This window comes from Amphiura filiformis, unplaced genomic scaffold (genome assembly GCF_039555335.1).
Source record: "Amphiura filiformis unplaced genomic scaffold, Afil_fr2py scaffold_91, whole genome shotgun sequence".
Taxonomy (NCBI): Eukaryota; Metazoa; Echinodermata; class Ophiuroidea; order Amphilepidida; family Amphiuridae; genus Amphiura; species Amphiura filiformis.
This window is the reverse complement of record NW_027305555.1, coordinates 146,969-158,864: the sequence shown is the minus strand read 5'-3', so window position 1 is coordinate 158,864 and position 11,896 is coordinate 146,969. Positions and strand designations below refer to the sequence as shown.

Sequence of the window (11,896 nt, the reverse complement as noted above, 5' to 3'; positions counted from 1 at the left end):
CTTAATTTGTACTTTACTTTGTTACTGACATATATACACACACCACCCTTACTTCGACCGACTCTGTTAACATATTCCATATTATAACCGGGAAGGTTATAATATTCATGAGGCTTTTCTTTAAGATGGGTTTCTGAGAGACCTATGACAGTAAAGTCATGATTTGTGGTTTTAATACATTCTTTGAGTTTTTCAAAGTTTTTGGATAGACTACGTACATTAACATTTAATACAGTAAATTTGCCACTTGTTTTAGATACAGTTGATTTGAATTGGACTGGAGTGACATAAGAACATTCATTGTATTGGTGATTTTCATTGATTTCATTTTTCATAATACTTTCAAAGCGTAATGGATTAAACAACATTTTATCAAATTTGTCTAAATCTATGTTAGATATATCAAAATCATTGAAGTCATTTTCATTTTCATTGATATCGTTATTAAGATCATCATTATTATGAATGCATTTGGGACATACCCATTCCATTGGATCCATTTGTTTTAATTCCCTTAGTTTCAGTTTTGTACATTTTTTATGAACGTAAAAATTACAGTTTTTACTTTTTATGTTCTTATGGCATTGTTTGATATTCTTGGAGCACGAAACACAAGTAATTAAACCAGACATTTAACAAAAATATATACAAAATCTTACTGTACAATATAAATATAAGTAACTATGATAATTCAAAAGCAATGTGAGACGACGAACACTATAGTCGGGCTCTCATTCACGCGCGGATGGGAAATAGTGTTCACTTTATGTTTGATACGGTCTCTAGACTGAAATTTTGCGTAGAACACGCTCCCGTAATCCACTTTAATTAAAAATGTGCCCAAAGTGCTTTTTTCCGGGGGGTGCCCCTACAATGGGGGTCAAAATTACTAAAAATGTATTCTAAGGCCAATGGTAGTGATTTTGGTGTCTTAATATATGTTTATGGACATGAGAGCCCGACTACTAGCCAGGCGATCAACTGTGAATACGTTAATAAGCGAAGAATGACCTTTCACCCCAAATAAAAAAATACCACCTATACACTGAGTAACATCAATTCATGTGTGAACATAACGTTACTGTGTTATGTTTTTCTTAGCTGATAAAAATTTTTTGTTTTATACCGGAAGTGACCCCTTAATGACCTTTGATCCCAAAGAAAAAAATACCACATATACATTGGGTTAACACAATTCATGTGTGAACATACCATTACTCTCCTATGTTTTTCTTGGCTGATAAATTTTTTTGAATACGTTTTATACCGGAAGTGACCCCGTAATGGCCTTTGACCCCAAATTAAATATTACCACATATACATTAACACAATTTATTTGTGAACATACCATGACTCTCGTATGTTTTCCTTGGCTGATATAAATTTTTGAAGGTATTTACACAGCCGTGACGTTTCTTCTTTCTTCTGTCAACCATTACATTTGCTCTAGCACTCACATGCTTACATCGATTTTGACCTAACTTGGTCACAATGATCATTGACCGTGCCCCTACATGTCACATGAAACTTGTGGGGTCAAAGGTCATGCAGGGGTCACAGAGGTCAAAAACGTGATTTCAACTAAAAATGCATCTTCTCCCACAACTTACGGTGGAGAGTAACCCCACTTGCACACATGCATTGTTATTACCCAGTGTCTATGTGGTGTACACAGATTTGGGGTCAAAGGTCATTAAGGGGTCACTTCGGTATAAAACGAAAAACCTTCAAAATTTTTTATTAGCTAAGTAAAACATAGCACAGTAACGGTATGTTCACATATGATCTGCAGTCATCCAATGTATATGTGGTATTTTTTTTTATTTGGGGTCAAAGCTCATTAAGGGGTCACTTCCGGTATAAACAGAAATACCTTTAAAATGCATCTTCTTCCACAAATTATGTGGGACAGAGACGCCACTTGCACACATGCATTGTTATTACCCAGTGTCTATGGGGTGTACACAGATTTGGGGTCAAAGGTCATTAAGGGGTCACTTCCGGTAAAAAACGAAATATTTAAAAAAAATTATAAGCTAAGTAAAACATGGGACAGTAACGGTATGTTCACACGTGATCTGCAGTCACCCAATGTATATGTGGTATTTTTTTATTTGGGGTCAAATCTCATTAAGGGGTCACTTCCGGTATAAAACGAAATACCTTTAAAATGCATCTTCTTCCACAGATTATGTAGAACAGTGACGCCACTTGCACACATGCATTGTTATTACCCAGTGTCTATGGGGTGTACACAGATTTGGGGTCAAAAGGTCATTAAGGGTCACTTCCGGTATAAAACGAAAAACCTTCAAACATTTTTATTTGCTAAGAAAAACATAGGACAGTAACGGTATGTTCACACATGAATTGTGGTTACCCAATTCATATGTGGTATTTTTTTTATTTGGGGTCAAATGTCATTAAGGGGTCACTTCCGGTCTGAGACGAAAACCTTCAAAATGCCCCTTCTGCTACAAATAACATGGCAAAGTGATGCCACGTGCACACATACATTGACATTAGCCAATGTCTATGGGGTTTTCATATATTTGGGGTCAAAGGTCATTAAGGGGTCACAACACGGCTGTGTTCGTGGTCTTAGACCACAGCTAAGTCTAGTTCGATTTATACCGGAAGTGACCCCTTAATGACCTTTGACCCCAAATCTGTGTACACCACATTGACACTGGGTAATAACAATGCATGTGTGCAAGTAGCGTCACTGTCCTATGTAATTTGTAGGAGAAGATGCATTTTAAAGGTATTTAGTTTTACACCGGAAGTGACCCCTTAGTGACCTTTGACCCCAAATAAAAAATACCACATATACACTGGGTAACTACAACTCATATGTGAACATACCGTTACTGTCCTATGTTTTTCTTAGCTAATAAAAAAATTGAAGGTATTTCGTCTTATACCGGAAGTGACCCATTAATGACCTTTGGCCCCAAATCTGTGTACACCTTATAGACACTAGGTAGTTACAATGCATGTGTGCAAGTGGCGTCACTGTTCTACGTAATTTGTAGGAAAAGATGCATTTTGAGTTGGAATCACGTTTTTGACCCCTATGACCCCTGCGTGACATTTGACCCCACGAATTTCATGTGACATGTAGGGACATGGTCAATGATGATTGTGACCAAGCTAGGTTAAAATTGATGTAAGCATGTGAGTGCCAGAGCAAATGAAATGGTTGACTAGACTTAGCTGTGGTCTAAGACTACGAACACAGCCGTGTTGTGACCCCTTAATGACCTTTGACCCCAAAATATATGAAAACCTCATAGGCATTGGCTAGTGTCAATGCATGTGTGCATGTGACATCACTTTGCCATGTTATTTGTGGCAGAAGGGGCATTTTGAGCACATTTACACACACCGTTACTGTCCTATGTTTTCCTTAGCTAATAAAATTTTTGAAGGTATTTCGTTTTATACAGATAAATACCCCTTATTGACCTTTGACCCCAAATCTGTGTACACCCCATAGACATTGGGTAATGGCAACGCATGTGTGCAAGTGGCGTCACTGTCCTACGTAATTTGTGGGAGAGGATAGATTTTAAAGGTATTTCGTTTTATACCGGAACTGACCCTTTAATGACATTTGACCCCAAATAAAAAATACCACATATACACTGGCTAACCACAATTAATATGTGAACATACCGTTACTGTGCTATGTTTTCCTTAGCTAATAAACATTTTTGAAAGCATTTCGTTTTATACCAGAAGTGACCCCTTAATGACCTTTGACCACAAATCTGTGTACACCCCGTAGACACTGAGTAATAGCAATGCATGTGTGCAAGTGGCGTCACTGTCCTACGTAATTTGTGGGAGAAGATGCATTTTGAAGGTAGTTCGTTTTATACCGGAAGCGACCCTTAGTGACCTTTGACCCCTAAATAAAAAATACCACATATATACTGGCTAACCACAATGTGAACATATCGTTAGTGTGCTATGTTATCCTTAGTTAATAAAAAGTTTTAAAATAAGGTATTTCGCTTTATACCGGAAGTGACCCCTTAATGACCTTTGACCCCAAATCTGTGTACACCCCATATAAACACTGGGTAATAACAATGCATGTGCGGAAGTGACGTCACTGTCCTACGTAATTTGTGGGAAAAGATGCATTTTGTGTTGAAATCATGTTTTTGACCTCCGTGACCCCTGCGTGACATCTGACCCCACGAGTTTAGTGTGACATGTAGGGGCATAGTCAATAATCATTGTAACCAAGCTAGGTCAAAATCGATGTAAGCATGTGAGTGCTAGAGCAAATGTAATGGTTGACAGAAGAAGAAAGAAGAAGAAAGAAAGAAGAACCTGTAAGAAAAAAGACACAACCGTGACGTTAGTAAAGAAGAACCTGTAAGAAAAAGAACACAGCGTGACTCACGTCACGGCTGTGTAAGAAAGAAGAACCTGTAAGAAAAAAAACACAGCGTGACTCACGTCACGGCTGTGTAACAAGCCGAAGTTTGACGTCGGCTTGTAACTAGAGCTACTGTGGCTCACGAGCCACGAATATCAGGCGGTGACTTCTGATTGACCTCATTTGACCTTTGAACTCGTGTAAACTCGGGTTGACTACTCATGCTCTCTCAAAGCAAAGATAATTTGCATCACATTTAAGCCCAATCGTTAACATTTGACCTTTCCTTACCTGTGACCTTGGATAACCTTTACGGTTTCATACTCCGTAAGTGTCAGGGATCATTTTCCGCAACAAACAGCCTGATTGGAGCATCTTTAAATTTGAATTGGCCGTTGACCTCGGATGACCTTTGTGGATCATTGTCCCCGAGTTGAAGCCCAATCAGAACATCTTTAAATTTGACCTGGCCTTTCACCCCCAGATGACTTTTGCGGTTTCATACTCCACAAGTGTCAGGGATCATTTTCTGCAAGTTACAGCACAATCAGAGCAACTTAAAAGTTGACCTGACCTATAAACTCAGCTGACCTTTCCAGTTTCATACTCCTTAAGTGTCAGGGATCATTTCCAGCAAGTTAAAGCTCCGTCGGAGCAACTTTAAATTTGACCTGCCCTTTGACCACTGAAGTGTCAGGGATCATTTTCCTCGAGTTGCAGCTCAATCGGAGCAACTTTAAATTTGACCTGACCTTTGACCACGGATGACCTTTGCAGTTTCATACTTCCCACGAGTTACAGCCCAATTAAAGCAACTCAAAATTTGACCTGACCTTTGACCTCAGATGACCTTTGCGGTTTCATATTCCCGAAGTTTTCATGAAATTTCACCTGAAAAAATTTCACAAAATGACCCCTATTAAGCCTCACATGAACTTTGACCCCAATCTTAGGTACAACATATTTAAAGCTTGGCCCAGCGGTTCTTCTCACCACGTTTGTTGGTCATAACATGAAATTTAAAGGAGCAATTTGTACTTTTACGATTTCCACAAAATGACCCCTACTAACCCCTGTATGGCCTTTGAGCCCTATCTGTGAACACCCTATATTAGGCTTGGGCCAGTACTTCTTGTGGCCAAGTTTGGTCATTATTATGTTTTCAGAATCTTAGTCCCTATACTTTGCACAGAGCTGAAGAGCCCGATTTTTTCACACACTTGGACGCTATTTATTCAAAACCGGGACTGTTTTTCATATGCGCATACCCAAATATTTAGCGTGAACATTTTAAATTTCCCGCCAATGTACGTTTAGCTTAAGGACCACTCGTATGGGGACCATTAATTGCATAAATGAGACTATCGTACCGTGTGCTTACTTGCTTTGCTTATGTCGACTTGTCTAGTCGGACTCCGCTGATGGCTCTCCACACAACTCTGTTCTGCATGCAGTTCCTAATGTCTTGTTTCTCTAGTCCAGTATCCTCGATTAGTTGCTTGATGTAGTCCTTCCGTGGTTGTCCTCTTGATCTTTTACCATGCGTAGGCTGCCACAGCAAAACTCTGGAAGCTGCCTCTATTTCACTTCTGGCACAGTGTCCAGCAGATCTCAGCCTTTTTGTTTTCAGCCTTTCGGAGATTGGGGAGAGGTTGCCGTACAGCTCCTTATTGGTGGTGTGCGACTGCCAGGTAACATTAAGTGCTTTTCTCAGTAGTCTTGTGTAACAACCATCAAGCGCCTTCCTAAACTTTGATGTAATTGTCCAGGTTTCTGCACCATACATCAGAACTGATTTGACTGTGGTGGTGAAAAGCTTGGTTTTAAGATTTCTAGGCAGGCTGCTCTTCCATATCTTGTTCATGCTGTTGCAGGCCCTCCATGCCTGGGCTTTCCTGATGTTAAAATCCTTTTCACTGCTGCCAATCCAAGCCCCAAGGTATTTGAAATCAAGCTCGCTTCCATCCAGTGTTCGAATTGGGGATGCAGCCATATTACAAACCATTGCCTTGGTTTTCTTGGCGTTCATGCTGAGACCGACTGTTAGTGCTGCAGTCTCAACAAGATGGAGTAGCTCTTCGGCATCCCTGAGATTGTCGGCCAATAGTGCTATGTCGTCAGCGAAGTCGAGGTCTGTAATTGTTTGCGGGCCTATCCTCCGACTTTTCCTTGTTTTTAGCGTGAGCCCTAGACGATCTTCATTCCCATGTAGTGCTTTCCTGAGAGCGTAGTCGAGGACTGTTACAAATAGAAATGGTGCAAGTGTGTCCCCCTGCAGTACTCCAGCCTGGATTATGAAGTCGTCGGTGATTCCATCTGGTGTGGTAACATGGGCAACCGTGTTCTCATAGGTGCTTCCAATAGCCGCCACGAGTTTCTCTGGTACTCCATATGCTCTTAGGATGTCTAGCATTTTCCTTCGATGGATGGTGTCAAATTCCTTTTTAAAATCGATGAAGACCAGTGCCGCTTGCAGATTGTTGTTGTTTATCTCTTCAATAATTCTTCTCAAGGCCAGTATTTGTGACACTGTTGACCTTCCAGGGCGGAAGCCATTTTGGTTCATTCGTAGTACAGGATCCAGGAAGGGACGAATTCTGTTGTTGATCTGTTGTAGGTCGTTGCCACTATGGATGATAAACAGATGCCTCTGTAATTCCTTCCCTCTCTGAGATCACCGCTTTTTGGAATTGGGATGAGATTGAGTATTGACCACTGCTCAAGTTTCCTACCATTCAGTAATGCCTCATTACAGAAATAGAGTATGATGTCATCAAGGTTGCATCTCTTAAGAACTTCTGGTGTGATTTCATCATCACCTGCACTTTTTCCCTCATTGATGACCTTCTTTGCTGCCTCGTACTCTTCCTGATCGAAAGCATCTGTTCGCATGTCAAATTCCCGATGCACCTGCTCTATCGGCTCATCCTCATTGGTGATGACTGGTGGATTCCCAAGTAGCTGCTGGAAATGGGAAAACCAATAATGCAGTCTCTCACTCTCTGTGTCCCCCTTGATCTGACCTTTTTTGGCAGTTCTCCTTCCACTGATCTCATTTAACAGATCCCATGCAGGTTTGTGCTGGCAATTTAAATTTGCTTTCTCTACCTGGCTGATCTTTTGTTTCAGGATTTCTTGATCAATTTTGTCATATGTCTCTTTTAGATGGTTCTTCCTTGCTTATAGTTCTGATTTTGATACACTAGTGCATTCGTGGATATCCTTCACATATGCTTTGTGCACTTCATTCCGGGCACTCTCTGTTCTGGAATCAGTCCAGATTGTCCCCTTATGGCGTTTGGGGGCCTTTGGTATCAGTTCCTCTGTAACCTCCCTGTTTGCCTGTATGAAGCATTGATATGTGGATGTAGCATCTTCATAACCTTCACTTTCATGTTGCAGAGCACTGAATCTATTCCGTACTTTAACAGCATACAGGTCTTGTAGTTGCGTGTCTTGTGCCAAAACCTTCCAGTTGTACCTGATCTTCCGTGGTGGTGTCTTGCCATTCGATCTTAAGCTGAGACGTACTTTTGCTGTAACAACACGGTGATCTGATCCAATGCTTGCGAAGGAGTTGTAGGTGCAACAATTGAGAATGCTATTCCTCCACTTCCTACGTACAAGGATGTAGTCAAGTTGTGCCTTAAAACCAGATGGTAATGTACATGTCCATAACATGGATTTTTCTTGCAGAAGCTCACATTTGCTATTTCCAGTTCATTCTCTATTGCCAGTGTGTGCAGCAATTCTCCATTTCTGTTGGTGGAATCATGGTAGGGGAATTTGTAGTGCTCTTTGCCAACTCTTGCATTGAAGTCGCCCATTACCATAAGGAAGTTGTGAGCTGAAACTTGTTTGATGTACTTGTCCAGTAGCATATAGTGTTCTTCTGACTCTTTCTCATCAGACACATTAGTTGGGCAATATGTGACAATGATGGTGGTTTTGGGACTTCCTCCAAAGGTAGCACATATTTTCCTTGGTGTTATGCATATACAGGAGAGAAGGGTCTTCTTTGCCTTGGCACTCATTAGAATTCCAACACCTCCAACTGCTATGCCTGCTCTATTCCTCCATGCTGATGATGATACCAGTTGATATCCATCAAAGAGGTCATGATGTCTGATTGGTTCATCAGGGTTGACTATTTTGTGTTCCTGTAATCCAGTGATGTCTTGGTTGTAACGCTTAGCCAAGCCACATATTTCCTCTTGAAGGTAAATACTTCTTAGTGTTCTTGTATTTAAGGTTGATACAAACATTGATTGCTTACATCTTAGTAGTTTTTCTGTCCTTGTTCCTCCTCTCTCCGTGCACACCCGTCCGTGAGGCTTTAAGGTGCTCACATCATTAATATTAGTAGCTAATACAGATTCAGAACTTGGATTTAAGGTAGGGGCTTTAACCCTATTGCGTTTAGTTGTAGCCATCATTTAAAGTTCAATTGCTGAATACTGTTGATGGTCGCAGCTCCTATCAACAGTTGTCCAGTGGCCGTTGAGAATGTGCAGTGCACTGAATTCTTCATCCGCCCTTTGCTCTTGTCACTAATGTCTCCAACCATAGCTCCAAGTATATAGCTCAGGTCTCAGGACTCCCTGATTTTGATCACTGGCTGCTGGTTGAACTCATCTCAGGCACCCTTTTGCCGTTTTGAGCCTGAATCTCTACTCCGCCTAAGATAGTGATCTATCTTAACTATTTGCCCATAGCTGGGGCAAGCGTTGGTGAGCACCAGAGCGTATCCACACGCCGGTGGGTCATGCATACTGCACCTCTAGGGCCGCTTGCTGCTCCGAGATCCCTACATATCTGCCTGGAATCGCAAGATATCCAGTTACCGGTAGTGACCAACGGGGAGGTTATGTAGGAGTCTTGAATAAGGAGAGGCTGTGTACTGGCAGGAGAAGACTTACGCACACTGCTTCTCTTTTCACCTTTCGGCTAGCCAGCGGCAAGCTGGGTTGCTCAGCAGCATAGGAGTGTTTCAAGCAAGCAGTCTAGAAGTGAAGCTAGGAGAACTACATCTACAACTACAACTATGTGCACTAGACGCATCACTTAAACCTATGACAATCTTGTCACCCACCACCAATCGTACCGTGTAAAATGTTGAAAATGAAAATAATAAAATTCAGCTGACAGCCAGCCAGCGGTGACGGCTCTCTTAGCGACAGAGAATTGTCCAAGTATTCCAGGCACGAAAATACAAAGATGTTGCATTTTTATTTGTTTATAAAGATAAACAAGAGTGTTTTGGTGAAATTTCCGGGACAATAGTAAAGTAAGTTGTGAAACCGGCCCTAAATCTCAATGTGAACAGCTTCCGAATTCGGCACCCTCGCCGTTTTTCGGGTTAGAAAATGAAGCAAAAGTATCCAATTTCCTGACAAAATCTGAGAATTTCTACCTGCCAATGGTTGTTGTTTCGAACTGCCATGACTACTAGAAGACTAGACAGGCATGACAGGGTGTGAGATTAGCACAAACACGTTGAGTTTTCGGATATGAAATGGAAGATAATTGTAAGCTTACAACATGATGATCATGCATAAGATGGACATGTCATGGACCAGGTCTTGACATGGTGATATGGTTGGTCCAAATAGGAACCGTTTTGCGTGAAATTGCGCGAATGTTGAAGCCTGCAGTTTGTTTTATATCCGGGGTCCATTTCACTCTGCGAATACCATAGTCGTAACTTTACCTATCGATTGTAAATGCATTGAAAGTTACGATGGATTTCTAATCTTAGAAGTTATGAAGAGCTACGAAGTGTATAAAATGTTGGTGAATGAACCCCTGGATGTAAATTGACATTCTAGTAGTAGTAGTAGACTGACCAGTCTTATAAATGTTACGAAAATTTCTGGAATTCTGGAAATGGGGCAAAAAATAAAATCCGGAAACGTAGGTCTTTTTTTTTTTTTCAGATTTGTTTTCACTGTACGGTACTTGATTTTGACTAAAAAAAATTATATAAGATTCTGAAAACATAATAATGATAAAATTGGATGGTTTTTTTCACCCAATACTACAAATTAATTGGTCTCGCTATGAGTTTTAAGATATTGGACTCGACTACGTCTCGTCCATTATTTTAAAACTCATAGCTCGACCAATTAATTTGTAGTATTGAGTTCAAACCATACAATTTTATATCAAAATCGGTGTAAGCGTCTCACACTAGTAGCATTTTACAGAAAAGGTAAAGAAGAAAGAAAGAAATTAGAGCAACTGTGCTTCACGAAGCACAAATATTAGGTGGCAGCTTTGTATGATATGTATGATACTGTTGATGATATTTAATGTGGACAAGTGCTCAGAAAAGGTATAATGTTTTTGACTTTTTCCATGCTCCCTTTGTAACAAGAATGATTTGCATCAAGTTAAAGCCCATTCGGGTCCATTTCAACATTTGACCTGTGACCTCGGGTAAACTGCGGTTGACATTTTCATGTTCATCTCATATTAAAGATTCTTTGCACTACGTTTAAGCCCATTTTAACTTTTGACATTTGACCTTGGGTGACCTGATGTTAACCGTTTCATGCTCCACTCATATCAAGGATGATTTGCGCCAAGTTTAAGCTAAATCGGGTTAATTTTAGCATGTGACCTCATTTGACCTTTGACCTTGGGTTGACCCTCAAGCTATGGTACAATTTATATTAAGCTTGGGCCAGTGGTTCTTCTGACCAAGTTTGGTGGTCATATCATGTAATTTAAAGGAGCAGCAGCATTTTAAAGATTTTCACAAAATTACCGCTATATGACCTTTGACCCCTATCTGTGAACAACTTATATCAAGCGTCGGTCATCGGTTCTTATGGCCACGTTTGGTCGAAATTGGGTCAAGCGCCTGACACTACTAGCATTTTAAAGATTTTAACATAATGACCCCTACATGATCTTTCACCTCTAACGGTTAACAACTTAGAAGGAGCTTGGGTCAGTGCTTCTTGTGGCCAAGTTTGGCATTTTGAAAGAGGGTTTGACGAAAGAAATGGAAGAAGAAGAATTCCATAACAATATCAGTGTGGCATTTCATGCCACCTGATATAAGGACGGCCACAATATATCAGTGCGGATAAATCCACCTGATATAAAGAAAGAACTAGAGCTACTGTGGCTAACGAGCCACGAATATCAGGTGGCGACTTCTGATTGGCCTCATTTGACCTTTGACCTCGGTTAAACTCGGGTAGACTACTCATGCTCTCTCAAATCAAGGGTAATTTGCATCGCATTTAAGCTCAATCGGACCTATTTCAACATTTGACCTCATTTGACCCTTCTTGTCCTGTGACCTCGGATGACCTTTATAATTTCATACTTCCCAAGTGTCAAGGATCATTGTCCTGCAGTTGCAGCTCCATCAGAGCAACTTTGCATTTGACCTGACCCTTGACCTCAGATTATCTTTTCGGTTTCATACCCCAAATGTCAGGGATCATTTTCTGCAAGTTACAGCTCAATCAGAGCAACTTCAAATTTGCA

The 11,896-nt window shown here is 40.6% G+C and overlaps 1 protein-coding gene across 1 annotated transcript; it reads right to left on the bottom strand.

The window, feature by feature from the left end:
* Positions 1 to 7,908: 7,908 nt before the first annotated feature.
* On the bottom strand, positions 7,909 to 8,826 carry LOC140144878 (craniofacial development protein 2-like). Its single transcript, XM_072166681.1, has one exon. The coding sequence runs from the start codon at positions 8,824 to 8,826 to the stop codon at positions 7,909 to 7,911; it is 918 nt and encodes a 305-aa protein (XP_072022782.1).
* Between the last annotated feature and the right edge of the window lie 3,070 nt (positions 8,827 to 11,896).